The sequence below is a fragment of the Halichoerus grypus genome, chromosome 10, assembly GCF_964656455.1.
Source record: "Halichoerus grypus chromosome 10, mHalGry1.hap1.1, whole genome shotgun sequence".
NCBI lineage: Eukaryota > Metazoa > Chordata > Mammalia > Carnivora > Phocidae > Halichoerus > Halichoerus grypus.
Genome location: NC_135721.1, coordinates 26,139,774 through 26,157,360, shown reverse-complemented (window position 1 = coordinate 26,157,360; position 17,587 = coordinate 26,139,774). Strand labels below are relative to the sequence as shown.

At 42.3% G+C, this 17,587-nt stretch overlaps 1 protein-coding gene across 6 annotated transcripts in view; it reads right to left on the bottom strand.

Annotated features, from left to right (window-relative positions):
• The window catches only part of LTBP1 (latent transforming growth factor beta binding protein 1), a 389,022-nt gene that overhangs the window by 333,033 nt on the left and 38,402 nt on the right, over nucleotides 1-17,587 (bottom strand). For all 6 annotated transcript variants that reach the window (XM_078056161.1, XM_078056162.1, XM_036119099.2 and 3 more), the window contains exon 3: nucleotides 12,171-12,468. In XM_078056161.1, the coding sequence (XP_077912287.1) occupies nucleotides 12,171-12,468 (298 nt within the window). The remainder of the gene's footprint in view (nucleotides 1-12,170; nucleotides 12,469-17,587) is intronic.

Here is a 17,587-nt window from a genome sequence, read left to right as displayed (position 1 = left end):
TTCTGTATCTGTGGCAGACAGTCCAATTACTTTTTAAGGATTTGAAAACAGCTTCTACATTGGTAACTTAGAATAAAGAAGTAACTGTCACATTTTCTCCTTGAGACAGGACACATTTTGGTAAGTGAACCTTGATCGTTTTGAAAATAAACAACTTTTTGTCAAACAACAGTGTTTGACTTGCAAATTCACTTAACAACTCAAATTTTTCACCACTCCTCTATCTTTTTTAGGTTTGGGGCTTCAAAAATACTGTGCAAATTTTTTTCATAATTTTGACAGCAAAGAGTCAGACAAGGGCGTATAAAAAACAGCAAGGAGAATGTAGACTAAGAAGAGGTCAGGTTCAAGTCCCAGCTCTGTTACTACCCACCCATGTGACTCTGGGCAAGACATTCATCCTTTTAAGTTATAAAATTTTATGATCTGTGCTGGATGAAGATGTTGGAAGATGGAAAAATGATTGTACCTAATACATTCTTGTTCCATTTCCCATTACACTCAAATAACTCTCAAAAGGGACAAAAAACCAGGATTAATTCTTTTCAAAGACACTGATATCGATAAAATATTTCTTTGCATTTCGGTGAGAGCTAACTCCATGAATCATGTAACTCTGGAACCATATGAAGTCTAAGTGAAAAATGATTTCACTATAAGTGAAAAATAGCTCTAAATAAAAATAATTAAAGTTTGCCTGTCCCTCCCTGTTTGCTTTTGAGAACTGAGCCCAATCTTCCATCAAGGTACAAATCAATTAATATTTCATTAAATATTCATGAGGACTAGGAAATTCAAGCTCATAAAACAGATTTTCTGTGTCCATTTCAGACTGGCTGCCTGAGCTCAGTGGTCACTTTTCAGCTTGCTAACGTGCCTCTCAGTGGTCACTGGCGTTCAAGGAAGTGCAAGGAGCAAGAAGACCTGACGTTGCAAAGGTCAAGAGGAGAAGATCCAGAGAACTAAACAGAGTCTGACCAAAGAAAAATCCTTGTAACGGTCAGAGATACACAGCAAGTGGGTCCTAGCGTCACCTAGAAGCACCACCATAAGGATGCGAAGTCAGGGCCAAACTGCTGCCCCAGAATGGGGTGGGGGATGACAGAGTCAAATTTTGCCTCCTCTCATCAGCGACTCATTAGACTGGGTTCTTCGGATTACTTTGAGGAAACTGAGGCAGCTTAGCCAATGGGTCACTATTTGCATTCCTGCATGGTCGGACCTCTGGATTCAGAGCAGGGGTAGTATCACCTACATGTATCCATTCACCGAGGAAGCATCATGCCAAGAAGAGTAAATCACACAAATTGAAATGAATGCTATGAAGGGAGGGGATGGGGAAATGGTGTCACGGGAGCATCGCTGAGGGAATAACAGAGGTCTCAGGGAATGCTTTCCTGAGAAAACGGAAATCAGTAACAAGAGCAGGTGTTAGCAGGGAAGAGGAGCACGGGTGAGGGAAGGCGCAGACTGCAGACAGACAAAGGGTCAGGAAGGCGCTGGACAGGGTTAAGGAGCTGCCTGGGACATGGTGACAGGCTGGTGCCTGCGCATTACGACAACCAGGGGATAGGGTACAAGGTGAGACCAGGGAGTCTGATGTCCCGGGAGGGGAGAACTCATCTTTATCCTCAGAGCACTGAGAAGCCACTGACGGCTCTTATGTAGAGCAGGGCAAGACAAGACTTATATTTTGAAAAGATCCCTCCAGTTGTGGACCAGACTTCATACTTGATAAAATCCCACCTAACCCTAGTGGGTATAGGAACATTCTCCAATCCACGATTTAATTTCATCCAGTCTTCCCAGTTCCTCCTGCTATCCTGCATAAACACACAAACATCTTGTCCAGAAATAGCAGTCCTGAAAAATGAGAGTCATTTTTTCCTGGATTAGTGAAATCTGGGGTTTCTTTTCTCCACAATGTTTAAGGAGACACTCTTTCCACTTAGAAGTTCCTGCCTCTGGGACCATAGGATCAGCTCTTTCTGCTAGGTCATCTCTAACACATTCAAGGAACAGATAAAAAGGTCAAAAATATACTTCACCTTGAGAACCACAGTGAAAACATACTAACTAAGCATGTTTACCACAAAAATTAACTTGGTTTTTTATTTCCTGTTTATGCTTATTATAATGTGAGTTGTACTCATCACCTCCCTCACATAGGACTTACATCTTACAGGTTTTTTATTCTGATCCCAGGCAACGCTGGGGCAGAGAATAGCTATAAAAGTTTAGTCTTAAAATATAGTCTACACATTGCTTGAACATAAACAAACTGTTAAGCCAAGGAAAACAAGGAAAGAGGATTTAGTGCAACGCTAGGGGCACATTGGAAGGATTCATGGGCAGTATCTATGGAATGCCAGACCTATCCAAATGTAAAGAAGAATTTTTACCGTAATCTACACAACACCCAAAGTCAGGTTCGAAAAAGTATTCTCCGGTTTGGGATCAGCCATGCAGGCCAGGGCTAAAGCTCATGGGTCCCATGTGTCCACCATGTTGCATTCTGTCCCAGCTGCTTATCAGTGGATCCGTGTGTGCTTCCACCCCAATTCCTTCATCAGTTTGCAGCAAGTCCTTGAACAACTAATTCATTTCCAGTGCACAAATTTATTTCAACACAAAATAATCATACAGGAAATACATTATCAGGCTTAAGGGCCCCCATCGAATTATGGAAGGAAGGGGCATTTCTAGTCCTTTCCCCACTCCTCTCCATGTCTGCCCATCCCTTCCTAAACTTCCCCCAAGATGGCTGCAATCAGAGCCCGCAACCCACTTGTCTAGTGTTTGGGGCTGTTGTTTGTCAAAAAGTAGTTGTTTATGAGTGGTGTTGACTCTTCAATCCCAAGCTTCACGAGACTAAGGGCTTAAGGGCCCCTCCTGCTGCCTGGACAGCTCTAGGATTTTGGTTTTCCCCTCTTCCAGCCACCACAAGTGCCTGAGGGTGCTGGTCCCAAGACTTCAGAGAACAGTGGCGGCCACATTTAGGCCTTAAATCTATGTGAAGTGCTTAAATCTAACTTTTATCAGGGTCATAAGGTCTGGCTATGCTATTAATTGAGGGTGGTTTGATGATTATTTACTATCCCTTATGATTATGGCTCACTCTTGAGTATCAGGGAAGATCACAAAAACAAGACTGGGTCCTTGAGAAAATACTCTGGAAATCAGAATAATGGCTTTAGCATTATTACCAAAATAATTTTACCAAGCCCCTCAAAGATGTCCACATCCAAAACCTGTGAATATGTTAGGGTACCTGGCAAAGGGAAATTAAAGTTGCAAATAAAATTAAGGCTGCTAATCAGCTGACCCTGAGATGGGGAAAGTTATCCTGAATTATCCAGATGAGCCCAATATAATTACAAGTGTCCTTAAAAGTGGAAGAAGGAAGAGGCAGATGAAAGAGAACTGGGACAGCATAAACACTCAGTAAATATAAGCTATCATTGTTAGTACACAACATCAAAACATCATCTTGATTTCTAGCAATGAAACTGGAGAGCAAACTCTATTCCAGCACTTGCGCTTTTTAATTACACACTTTGAGTTTCCAATTCCTTATGTACCTTTCATCAGAACTTAAACCCAGTCAGCTGCTGGTTCTATCTCAAAACTACTCCTGGCCAAGCTTTCCTCGTAGGACTCGGCGGGGTGCAGACAGGGCAATGCACAAGTGCCCTCCCCTCTCCTTCCCCTGCCTCCCCCACCCCCATCCCACAGTCCACTCTTCCTGCCAAGTCCCACTCAGGAAAAAAAGATTCCCTGCTTCCAGTTCCTCAAACACCATCTCACCCACCATCTTCCCTAAGTGCTGACAAACAAAATAGCGCTGACCAAAAGATGATACTAATATGATCACACGTTATACAATGATCATGAAGTCCTTCTCAAACCTTGGCATTGCTATGTCCCGTTGGGAGTGGTTTTCTGATGAACTCACAAAGGTCTTCTTCTGGAATTCCCACACACACCTACCTCCACAGCATTATTCCTAAGAACCAAAACCTAGAAAAATTCCAAACATCCATCAGGAGCAGAATAAATAATAGGCTGTGGTATATTCACACGATGAAATAGTCTCTGGCCCTGTACATGTGAACTCCAGCCACGCACAACCATATAGATGAATCTCAGACATAACAAGGAGTGAAAAAATATGCATTATATGATTCGTTCATAGATATGCTGTTGAAAAACTGGATTTCTGGTGTTAGAAGTCCAGACAACAGCTCCCTTTGGGAAGGAGGGAGAAGGCAGATCTAGGAACAAGGAGGCTTATGTGGTGCTGGCAATTTTCTACTCTGTGATGTGTATGGTACTTACAGGAGTGTGTTATCGCTTTGGGATAATCGCTAGGCTTAATGCACTTCTGATTTGTGGACTCTATGTATGTAATCTCAATTAAACTTCAATTTTTTAAGTTTAAAATATGCATATAAAATTATAAAAGCAATCATTGATTCAAATTATGAGTTCTCACCCCACCCCTACGGTGTCATAAAATGTACACTAAAATCCTTGGATTGAGTTTCTTTTTGTCAACTGTCTGCCACTGTGCCTTTTTTTCCACATCAGAAAGTAGGATCAAGACCTTCACTGCATAGACATGTTAGGTAGACCAGATACACCAGGAATGCAAAGTACTCTGCAAAACGTTCAGGGCTTTCCAAAGGCAAACAGCATTATTCCAAGAGAAAAAGGTTAACTCCTTGCAATACAGGTAGGTATTCATGAGACAATACTCAAACAAGGATTTAGACCTTATTTTTTTTCCTCTAGAAAAAACTCAAAAAAGGTATTAAACATTTATTGTAGCCCTTCTGTGTACCTATGGTAATAAAGAGATGAAAGACTGTGTAGTGAGTGTTATGATAATGGGGAGTAGAGGAAGCTACAGAAGGGAGCCCTGTGGGACGATCAGCAGAGTGGGGGGTGAGGGTCAATACTGAGCAAGGTCCCCCCCCAGGCTGAGAGATCATTTGGGGAAACTGCCCATTCAATATTGACCATTTTCTTGACTTCTTTCATAAGTTCAGGTAAGATCCCAATCTCAATAATTATGCTACAAAACGCTTAAAACTTCTCCCCAAAGTTTTAACTGTTGGTGTAGTTTTATAATGAAGGTTCCCCCCCCTTTCAGGGTAGTATGAGAAAGTCCAAATAAAGGGAATGAGCTTACATTTCATTGTTGTTGTTGTTGCTGTTAATTAGGAGGAAGTACTGGAAAGAACATTACACTAAGCCCCCCACCCTTGTAGATATCACAGCATATCATTTTTGGGTTTTGGTTGTTTTTTGTTTTTTTTTTAAGATTCACAACCATGGTGCCAGAAAGGTAAGAACGGGGCAGAGATAAAGGACAGTGTGGCACTGTCTTCTCCACAGCCCAGACATCACTCAGCGCTGCCTCCCATCCACTGACCCATGGTAAACGCAATGTATTCAGTTCTCAAGAACTTTGAAAGTGGAACCCATCATCTCAATGTGGATTCTAAAGGGCCTTGCCTATATTTAGAAAATATCTGGCATACTATGACCTCACTTGATAAATATAGAATGCATTTGAATTACTCCTGTCTTTTAAAAGAACATTTGCTCATTTGCTTCCTTTCTCTTCACCGCATCCCTGGGAAGAAGAGAATGAAAAAGAGGGAGAGTTAACGCCATTAGATAAATGCAGTCCCCCTCCCCTGGACTGAGACATGACAGGATTTTTCCAGGGAAACGAACCACCATCCTCTCTAACATCAGGACACCATAAGATGATGAAAATAGCCATCACCAGGGAAGAAAAAAGATGGGACACATGTGGGCTCCCTAGATAGATTTGACATCCATATCCTGAGTAAAACCAGACTTCCTTCTCAAGCTCCAAGAGAGGGAACTGGGTACAGTGTCTCCTTCAAAAGTGCTTCCTCATACTGTACAGATAACAGCTTCCATTTGGCAAAGCAGTGGTCATTTGTACCAACCCTCTCTAATGACCAAAAGACATTAGCAGCTAAAGAATGGTCCTCATGACCTCCACTTGTGGTTCCATGGTCAGTGCCTATAACATCCATCATGATTAACATGGATAAAGACAGACATTATGGGGCGCCTGGGTGGCTCAGTCATTAAGCATCTGCCTTTGGCTCAGGTCATGATCCCAGGGTCCTGGGATCAAGCCCCACATCGGGCTCCCTGCTCGGCAGGAAGCCTGCTTCTCCCTCTCCCACTTCCCCTGCTTGTGTTCCCTCTCTCGCTGTGTCTCTCTCTGTCAAATAAATGAATAAAATCTTGGAAAAAAAAAAAAAAAAGACAGACATTTTACACAAGTCCGAACAGTCTCAGTGAGCAACGCTGAGGACTAACGATAAACTTTTATGGGGCACTTCAATATATATGTGAATAATTATACTGACAGGTGATGAAAAATTTCTGGAAGGCTGAACAGTTTTGAATTTTGCTCCTTTGTGGAGTCTCCCCGCCATAACTTAGAAGCATTAACACCTTTTTACATAGAGGATGAAAGATAGACGCTGGAGATGCACCTGTGACCTAACAGTGGCAATTCTTTGACAAATACGTTGACAGCTCCATACAGAGAACATCTACAGGATACAATCCTAGAGTAACCTGAAGTGTTAATATGGAATTTTCTAAGGACTTCCGTATTATAAAGTCAAGAAGGAGTTCAAAGAATCGGAAGTGGCTGTCAAAATTTGCATACAGGATGAGGAGGCAATATTTGGTCTTTTTTTAGCTCACGGAGTAGCTGTGATGTGGGCCAGCCAAAACTGGGAAAAGGAACACCATAATAATGAACAACTTCCATGAAAAGCATGAATGAAACTACCATCTACAGCAGTGACTACCACCAGGATGCCCTGGCCAGGGTCTTTCCAAACCAATACCTGACCAAGTGTCCAGACATGAACCACTGATACCCACTTGCTTTTAGTCCCTGACAGGGAAGAGAGAATGATCCCGCCTATTCATCCATAAAGCTCTGTCAGAGACCATCCATTCACCAAGTATCAACCACTTCAAAGACCTTGGAGATCCCTGATATTACCAAAAAAACTTTCAAAAACAGCAGGATGAGAAGACCTCCACATCCCCCCTTCCTCCCACAGTCCCAAGCTTGGATCATACCTAATCCTCTTTACCTTTGCCTCCCACATTTCATGACATGCCAAGGTTTTTCATTTATAGGCACTCCTGAGTTCATGTCCCTCCTCTACACCTGTCACAGAACCATCCTCCAGTGACCTCTCAGGCTAATCCACTGCAGATACTACAGCCAGATTAATTTTCCAAGGCAGAAAAAAAAAAAATCACAGCCTTCCTCCCACTTGAAATTTTCTTTTGATTTGTTCTATTGTTGTTGTTACTCTTCATTACAGAAAACATCAAAAATAGAGTTCTGTGAGAAACCTCATGGACCCATCATCCAGCTTCAGTAATTATCTCCTCATGGCCAATCGTGTTACCTCTACACCTCAACCCACTGAATAATTTCAATCAAAGCTCAGACAGCGTATGACTTCATCTGCAAATACTTTAATATCATTCTCCTTACACAACTCTAACATCTTCATCACAGACCCTCAAATCAACAATCATTCTTTTCAAAATATCATTAAATTTCCGATCAATGTCATCATTTTCATGATTCACCTATACATCATCATCTTTTTCTTTTATTTACAATTTTTTTTGAATCAGGATGGACATAGTCCAAACATTGTGATTAGTTAGCATGTTTCTTAAGCCTCTTTTAAACTATAGTTTCCCTCTGTATTCCTTTCTTTTTTTCTATTTTGCTTTGTTGTATCTTTTTGGAATTGTTTTGTTAAAATTTTAAGTGTTAAACTTGGTTTTTTAAACCAATCCTTAAAAGCTTTTATTACCACTAGTCTGCATCTATATCAAGTTCCAATCAAATCATATCCTAAATGTAGTCTTTTTTTTTAAATACATCCAAAAATTCTTTGATAATTTGTCCCTTCAAGCTGAGCAGCTTAATTTCACTCCTTTGAGGATGCACTCGACTTAGGGACTCACTTCTAATGAGTAGAATGTAGTGGAAGTGAAGGTGTGTATTTTCAAGACTGAAGACCACAAAGGCTCTGTGGCTTTCTCCTTGCTCTCTCCAGTGGGGGGATCACTGGCCTTGGAGGAAGCCAGTGGCCAGGCTTTGAGGACTCTCAGGCAGTTCTGCAGAGAGCTCCACGTTGAGAGGAAGTGAAGCCTCCTGCTAACTAACAGCCATGGGAGTGAGTGAACGCCAGCCCCGGTCGAGTCGCCCCTGCAGACTGCAACCTCATGACAGACACTGAGCCACAACCCCCAGCTAAGCACCTCCTGGGTTCCTTGCCTACAGAGACTGTCAGACAATAAATGTTTATTGTTTGAGGCTGCAGAGTTTTGGGGTGATCTGTTACACAGCAGTGGGTAACTAATACATCATGATTTCTGACGTCACATCATTGCCATTCCTGGAAATGCCCTTCTTATCCAGTTCTTTGTGTCCAAATTTCACCATTTTTTCAAGCTCACCTTCTCTAGAGCCATCCCTGGACCCCCACTTTCCCAACACTCCAAAATCTGGAAACAATTGCTCCTTCCTTTGATTTCCTAAAGAACTCGGTATCTGGTCCTAAATCAAGCTGTCTAAAACCAATCTGGCCAAAGGTAGAACCAATTCATCTACGGCTCACCTATGTGAAACGTGTAGTTTTAACATTACACAGTTTTACTAAAGTCACTGTTCCTGCAAACATGCCACGCACACACCCGTCTTCAGGGTTCATGCTCTCACTTCCTTCAGGCCTTTGCTTAAATGTCACCTTCTCAGTTGGGTCTTCCCTGACAGCCGATTAAGACCACCAGAGCCCTCATGCCTTCCAACCCTGCACCCATACAGCACTCCTGGCCCCTCACTACAATTTTCACCACAGCAGTTATGATAATGGTTTAATTATGCCACTTTCAATTATCTCCCACTTTGCAGACCATAAGCTCCGGGAAGGCAGACATTTTGTGTATTCGTTCATTCTGTACCCTGCACCCCTATAATGGTGCATGCATGGGACACAGAATGTGTTCAATAAGAGCTTGGGTAATAAATGATCAAGACTGAAGGGCTTCGTATGCCACATGATGAGTATAACACTAAATACACATTTTGATATTTTAGCTATCTTTATGTCTACAAGCACCTTAAGGGGGCTTCATCAATCTCCTTCAGTAGATAAAAATAAAACCTTGAAACCCCCTAAAGGAGGCAATCTTAAAAGAAAAAAAAAAAGGTAGCTTAAGAATTGTTAAATCTCCCAAAAGTAGCCAAAAATGGTCCTATCATCTGTGTTCTTTGGCGGTTTGATTAAATAGGGTTTCAGGTGATTAGGTCATTACCTAAAATCATCTGTGGGCCAACTGCACCCCTGCCTTTGCGTCTCTTGCAAGTTACAGCTCATAGATCATTTCAAAACCTCCTTAAGAGCAGAAATGGATCTTGTACATCTTAGTATGATGTATTAACATATAAAAGTTTATTAAGAAATTGTCAGAATTAGGGCAACTGGGTGCCTCAGATGGTTAAGCATCTGCCTTCAGCTCAGGTCATGATCCCAAGGTCCTGGGATAGAGCCCCACATCGGGCTCCCTGCTCAGCAGGGAGTCTGCTTCTCCCTCTCCCCTTCTGTTCTCTCTCTCTCTCTCTCCCAAATAAATAAATAATATTTAAAAAAATAAATAAATAAAAGGAAAGAAATTGTCAGAATTGTTAGTGTCCCAGGCTATCTCGTCTCCTTACCCAAAACCACACTGGAGGCACATCCACATACAAACGCCCTGTAACAATGGCATGGTTAAAAGGGTCTTCATTCAGCAGATGAAGCCTCTGAAGCAAATGTATCTACTGACTTATTTTTCCAAAGCCGTGTTCGAGCTGAAACCTTAGCCACCTCTTTGACTCACAACATTCTTCTCTAAATTATACTGCTGCTACCAAAAAAAGAAAGAAAAAGTTCCTCCTTTATCTGACTTCTGACATATGGTTCTTACTAACAATCTATATATACACATCACAGAGGGTCAAATTGTAACAGTAGATGGTGATATTCAAGATGAATGAGATCGCTTGTAAATTACTTCACAGTTTATGTAAGTAGTAACGCAAGAAAAAAAATAATTGCAATGCATGGTAACCTGACTCTCGATTGCCAAGGCACTGTTCAGCACGGAATTGTTTTTTGTTTTTAAGATCCAGGACAATGCTGGAAGAGAGATGTCTAGCTAGAGTATCGCCAAAGCTTTGTATCATTTCAAGGACACACAATTACATTCACGTTCTGGCCCAAAAAAGCACCACTATCTTTTAGAGAAAGCGTCAGCAAATCATAAGAATTCTTACATTCTTACATTTTTTTAATGGTTGAAGGGGGGAAAAAAACAAAAGAAGAATATTGGGTGACACATGAAATTTATACGAAATCCAAATTTCAGTGTCCATCAATAAAGTTTTATTGGATCAGTCACACGTGTCCGTTTATGCATCATCTACGGCTGCTTTTGTGTTAAACGGCAGAGTTGAGAAGCTACAACAGAAACCATGTGTCCCACAAAGCTGAAAATATTTATGACCTGGCCCTTTACAGAAAAAGTTGCCATCCTCTACTTCAGGGCATGGATGCTGAATCTTACCTGCCTCTATTTAAAGCCTAACATGTGTTAATATTATTCACTTATTAAGTGTGTGACCTTGACCAAATTACATAACCACTCTGTACCCTCAGTTTCCCTACCTGTAAAAGGGGGGCTAATCATTGTACCCACCTTCTGGGGTCACTGTGAGTTGTAAATTAAGAATACAGACAAAGCACTTGAAAAGAGTCCCCGACATGCAGTAAGCCATGATGACCACGGATTCGCTGGAGCCACCAATCCTTCTTGTTGCAGGCTGCAGGATGTGTTCTCCAAGGGAAATGCTAGCAAAGTGGTTAGATTTCAAACTAGCCCCCCGAATCTGTTTACCATGGTAGAACTGAAGGATAAGAAGAAATGAGAGAAAAAAATGAAAGAAAAACAGAATGAAGAGCAGTGAGGAGGGAATAAGAAGACAGAGGAAAAAGTATGAGGACCCCACTCAGCAGGGACAGTAGGTGGCCTGCTTGATGGGGAAGTATAAATTAGGGTAATTTCATCTATACTAGCAGATTAAATAACTTCTGTAGGCTGCCTAGGTACTAATCACCATGTGGAAGCTGACTCTGGGGGGGAAAGTATTCCAAACTCCCAACAAGTGACTTACAAATGAACCGCTGGGTCAAGCCCATTTTCAAGTGGAGAACTTCCTGTATTTTACATTCCTAGACAAATGACAAGTGAGAGATGCAGTACCTTCTACATCTTGTTATACATGTCGAGTAGCTAATTAAAAGGAAGCAACGTACGTAAGGACGCTGGGCAGCGAGGAGGTGCTCCTCGGGCCACTCAGAGGAGGGCAGGGATAAGCAGTCTTATCCAGGAGTCCTCATTGTGTTCAGAATGGCACTTACTTCCAAACAGTAAGAAAAAACCACGTTCCCATAAATAGAACACAGGCTCATTCACCAAAAATGGACCTGGGTGGCAACTGGGAGGAAAACATGGTGTTAATAGAAGAGACACTTAACCTGCTACCGAGGTTGAGAAATGCTCTTTCCCAGGGCTTCCACTCACTTGAATACCTTCTCTGTGCAGAGCGGAGTTCCTGCCATTTCCATGTATCTTCGCAAACTTCCCTCACTGTTTCCCTTCAATTATTTTAAAACTCTAGACACTTCCCCCCACCCCTAAAAAAGAAGAGTTTTTTAACTCACAACTGCACCACAAACAACTATCTTTCTTATTCCTGTCCCACCTTGATTCCCCTAGTCCTCTCTAATGCTTTGGTTTACATTTATGGTCAATCTTCCCTGCAGAGGCTAAACACACATACCAAATACGTTTAAGAGACTTGATGTGTAAGCATAACATGTAAAACCTTAAGGAAAGAAAAGACATCATTATCCAAGTGATTTTAGCAAATTGTGCAGGAAAAGCAGAGTGACTGAAAGCAGGGCATGCAGGGCATCCAGGACAATAATTAAGGTGCTCCTGAGTGGAGGCAAATTGAAAACACTCACTGAGAATGAATCTGCTGGGAGAGTCCTACTGAAGGCTTCGGCTTGAGGGTCAAGGTCATCTGGGCCATGGGGCTGACTCGTGGTAGACTGTCTGCCTTCTTCAATGAAGTGTGTTTTGCTGCTTGCTCAGGAGGGACCCAGGAGGAAGCAGCCCCAGGACTCTGCCCTCCAAAGCCTGGTGATGAGGTGTCCTGGGCAACTGTGGTCTCACAGGCCTTGCCCTTGGTCCCCGGTTTACACACACAGAGTTGAGGCCGGAGACACATCCCTCCGTTCTGGCACGGTGGAACACAGCTTGCTGCAGAAAGACAACAGAAGACATGACTTTGAAGAAAAGCATTATAGACATCACAAATTCTTCCAAAGCCTTCACATTAGCACCAGGATTTTCCCCCAAAAAATAAAACTGTATTTAAAAACACGATGGAGGGGCACCTGGGTGGCTTGGTCAATTAAGCATCCAGCTCTTGGTTTTGGCTCAGGTCATGATCTCAGGGCCAGGAGCTCAAGCCCCGTGTGGAGCCTGCTTAAAGTTCTCTCTCTCTCTCTCTCCCTCTGCCCCTCCCCCACCACCACTCACACTGTCTCTAAAAAATAATTTTAAAAAAACATGATGGAGAAGACGATGATGATAGCTAATATTTATTAATGGCTTCTTATGTGCCAGGCACCGTTCTAATGAGGTATCAACAATTTAATCCCCCAGCAACTGCTGTAAGTCGATGTTTTATTTTGCCTATTTTACTGATGAAGAAACAGACACAGGGTTACGTAACTTGCCAAAGGTCACACGATTATGAGTAAATAGAAGAGCTGGGAACTGAATCCAAGTGAACTGGCTGCAACAACATCATTCTTAACCACTTTATTAGAATGCCTCTCAGAAATGCATCAGAAACAAAGGAAAAGCTTAAGAAAATGCTTTGCCCTTCTTTTTTAAGCTGTGCTCTGTAGCTCAAGTTTAAATTTTAGATATCCAAACAAGACTCGGCAAAAAAAGCCCAAGTCCCATCTCAAACTCCAAAAAGTGCAACAGTCTTCATCTGGCATAAGCTTTTTGAGCTTGGAGTGACTGTTTGAGAAATGGAATCCAACGCACTTTTCTGTTTTTAAGAACAGAAGGATGCCCAGATTGAGAAGCATCCAACATACACTTTTATACTTTTGTTTTTAAAAGCCAGTGCCCCGTATACCATTCCTCATGTTACAATGAAAGGCAACCAAAAAGAAATGAGCTCTTTATCTCCTTTTTGATATGATGCATATACTCTGAATCACCAGAACTGCAGTTAGAGTTTTCAAGTTGGCAGACCTATGGGCCATGGGTAAGGTAAGTGGATTTCATCATAGGCAAGGTACTAGAGGAGTTTAGAGGTGACTGACTTAAATTTAATTAGGTTGATGTTATAGTCCAATGGACAGGATTCCTTCAGTTTCTTCTTTGTTTGTCCAAATGCATTGATTTATGCCAACTGATTTTGTTATCAGTCCACTTTTGACTTCAACTCTTGGTCCTCGGGCAGATCACACTACTGCATCTCCCACAGAATTCAATGTCAGATTCAGTCCACAAATATTTACAAAATAGATGAGGGATATGAACCAGAGCAGGCTCAGTTATGGACGAACCAAATGACCAAGACTAAAAGCTCTTTGACCTCCTGTTCTTCTATAAAAGAGAAAACATACTTTTCCCATCTTCCTACAATATGATTCCTATTAGTTATAGCAAATAATGATAAGAAATGACCATCAAGTGCCAGAATACTGGGCTGACAACTTTTCCAAAAGTGGGAAAGGATTCTTAAAAAGCAAAGAAAAATGCAGCCAACTCCCTTGGTGACCTTGGGGTAAGTTATTTAACCTTGGCCTCTGCACCTGTACATGTTTGGGGGCAAGAGGAGGGCAGTAACCGCTTTTTCTAAAATGATCCCCAAGAGCTCTTACCAAATTAGGCTTCTAGAATTCAAAGCCCAAAACTATGCAGTTCCAGGGTTCAGGATTCTAATTTATCAGCATTTTCTTGGCCAACTGATGATCACTGGGTCCCTACCAGGCCACGGTTATTTATGGAATGTCACAGGAATGGAAATGGGCTCCACCCAGCGAGAACAGAAGTGGCCACAAGGGAGAACAGGACTGGGCTTTCAAAGCTGAGCCTGTGCCAGAGATCACCCCGCAGGCACTTTCATGTATACATTCTCTTCATGCTTTCAATTAGAAACATGTTTCATTTAAACATCTGAGAATGATTTCCGCTTCTCCTCCCTCCCAAGGTGTACTGCACACGTCCCCTAATCTACCAGGAAGGCTGCACAGAGCAGCTTACAAAAGTTGGTACCTAGATAGGGGCCAATCATGAAATCTTCCAAAACACCACTGAGAACATACAACAAGAACCTACCTTTAGGAGAACATGGATGGATCGGAAGTGTAAAAGGGTAGAGATTTTTTTAACTCTTCATATTTGGTAGAGTGTGGGAGGCAGGGAAAGAATTTTAAACAAACTTACAAAATTTTTTTTACTGTAAGAGAAAGAATATGTTATATAGTAGTATGACTGGATACACTATGACCCTTTTGCAGTAAATGTTGAAAGAAGAGTAAGGAGAATGACTAGACAGTGGTCTCGTCCACCTACCCCAGGAAGGCTCTGACAGCAGCTCCCTGGAACACACAGATGTGGGGGGAGGGGAGGCTGGCTTGACCTGGGGCAGGGGGTGGGGGGAGGAGGTGAGTGGGTTACAGTCCCTAATTGCCAAGATAAGCCCCTCACCTTGCATGAAAAGAAAAGCAAAACTCATGTCCTGCAACCACATTTTGTCAGGCCATTTTTCCTTGGAAATTGGGACCTCACGCAGTCGTGGTTCTCGCTTCCCAAAGCGTGGTGCTTGGACCAGTGGCAGCATCACGTGGAAGCACTTTAGAAATGCACGTTCTCGGGCCGTCCGAGGCCTGCTAAATCTGGAACTGCAGTCCAGCAGTTTGACCGCCCTCTAGATGAGTCAGATGCATCCTCAAGTTTGAAAACCACGGACATACAGTGTTTGGAAACTGGCACTCTTCCAGCAGCACGTTTTTGAGGATTTTTTTTCCTAATTCCACTATCATTAACATACAGTGTTATAGTAGCTTCAGGTGTACAATACAGCGATTCAACAATTCCATACATTAGGATTTATATTTTTATAATGGCAAATTTGGTGTTTTCACACTACAGTTGCATTTATTTTCTTGAATTCTTGCTGTGATAAATGTGTTTGTTTTATGTTGTTGCCCTTTTATTTTTAATGCAAAAAAAATTTAAAAACTTTCCATGTGACCAAATTCCCAAGATGATTATGGGTCCCTTCCAAAAGTCTATTTATCACCATCTACTTCCGAAGTAAAAATTTGTAGGCACTTATGAGAAAACAGTTATTCTAACCAAGGCACTGAAGTATGTGGAATATTATAAATAAATGTTACAGAAGCACTTTAAAAATACTTTTCCACCAGTTGATTCTGCATTTGCCCAGCCAGAAGTGGCTCAACACAATGAGTAAACACTACATCAAGATCTTATCAGGGGGCTGGGCCTCCGTTCTCAGGCTTTGCAGCACATTAGAATCACCTGGGGAGCTTTTAAAACTCTCAAAACCCAAGACTAACAGCAGGCTCTGAATCAGAATCTTGGGGGGGGGGGGCGCTCAGACATCAGTTCTGGTTTTTGCTTTTTGTTTTTTTAAAGTCTCCAGGTGATTGCAATGTGCAGCCAAACTCGAATAAAATCCTAATCCAGACTTGCTGACAGACTGGGTTTCGTAAAATGCAGCTCTTTGGATTTTTTCTCCTTCACTCAAAAGCTTTCAGTGCATGTTAGCTGCCCATGAGATATATTTAAGACCCTCTACACCTGCCCCCAACCCCCTTTCCACCCTCATTGTCCCCGGCCCATCTCTGCAGAAGCCCACCACTCCTTGTCTCTGCACACGGTGCCCTGTCCTGAAACACAGGCCCCTCAGGCTCTTGCTCGTGTGAACTCCCTCCCGCTCTACGAAGTCCTTCCCAAATGCCCGCCCGCCCCTACCACGATCTGTTCATCACCCAAACTCCCAACCCCTCTCACCATTCCTATCACAGTCCCCATGTACTGCCACACATCATTCATCAGCTCTCAACAAGTTCTCTCAATCCTCAAACTACATTATCAACTGTGAGGTCAGTTAATTGGCTCATGTAGAACTTTCTGTAGCCTAGGACGGCAGCTTTAACTTCATCCTGGTCAACCAGCTGGTGTGAAAGCAGAGCCACTCCTTTCCCAAGGATGCTGGGATTTGAGAACATCTGTAAAGGGAATATAATCAGTAGGCTCCTAATCCGTTACATCATAACGTCTACACCTCCAGACTTCCATTTGCATGTTGCATCTTTGATCAAATCTCCAATCCTTCAAAGATGTTTTTAAACAAAAACTAGTATTAAAATATACTCTGCTAATGTATAAGATCTGCAGCAGCATTTAAACAATATGCTGTTAGGGGCACCTGGGTGGCTCAATCAGTTAAGCGTCTGCCTTCAGCTCAGGTCATGATCTCAGGGTCTTGGGATCAAGTCCCATGTTGGGCTCCCTGCTCAGGAGGGAGCCTGCTTCTCCCTTTCCCTCTGCCCCTTCCCCCCCCCCCACTTGTGTGCAGAGGCTCACACTCTCTCTCAAAACCTTAAAAATAAATAAATATAAATAAACAAACAATATGATGTTAAAGAAATCATTTCAGAAGCCCAGACCCAATGTGTTCCAGAAGAACTGTGAACGGATGTGACGCTCTCAAACAAGCTGGTTGAGGACTAACAGAAAGAACATCACACTGCACTGGTAGGAGCTGTGATAAGTTACTAAGCTTCCAGTGGAAAAGCATGTTAAGGGGATTAGCCTAAGAAGTTCAGATGCAATAGATACAAAAAGGAGCTTCTGTGAGGTACGTGCACACAGAAATAGTTCAGAGATCTACAGACTGTCCCCTGAGCCTTCACCTCATCCTAAGCTGCACAGGCATAGGGCAGATCACCAGGAGGCCAGGACCTGTATGGTGCAAATTCCCAATCCTGCCCTCACCAGAGTCAGGACATTCATCAGAGTCTCCAGAATTAAACTTCTTTAAAGAGAACAGCAAGGGAGATGGATGGGGTGTGGGCTAGATGGGTGATGGGTATTAAAGAGGACACTTGATGTGATGAGCACTGAGTGTTGTATTTAAGTGATGAGTCACTGAATTATACTCCAGAAACCAATATTGCACTGTAGTTTAACTAAAATTTAAATTAAAAAAATAAATAAAGAGGATAGCAAGACCTCAATGTCAAAATCAGGCAAGAACAGTACATGAAAGAAAACTAACACACAAATCAGTTAAGAACACAGATACAAAATACTTAAA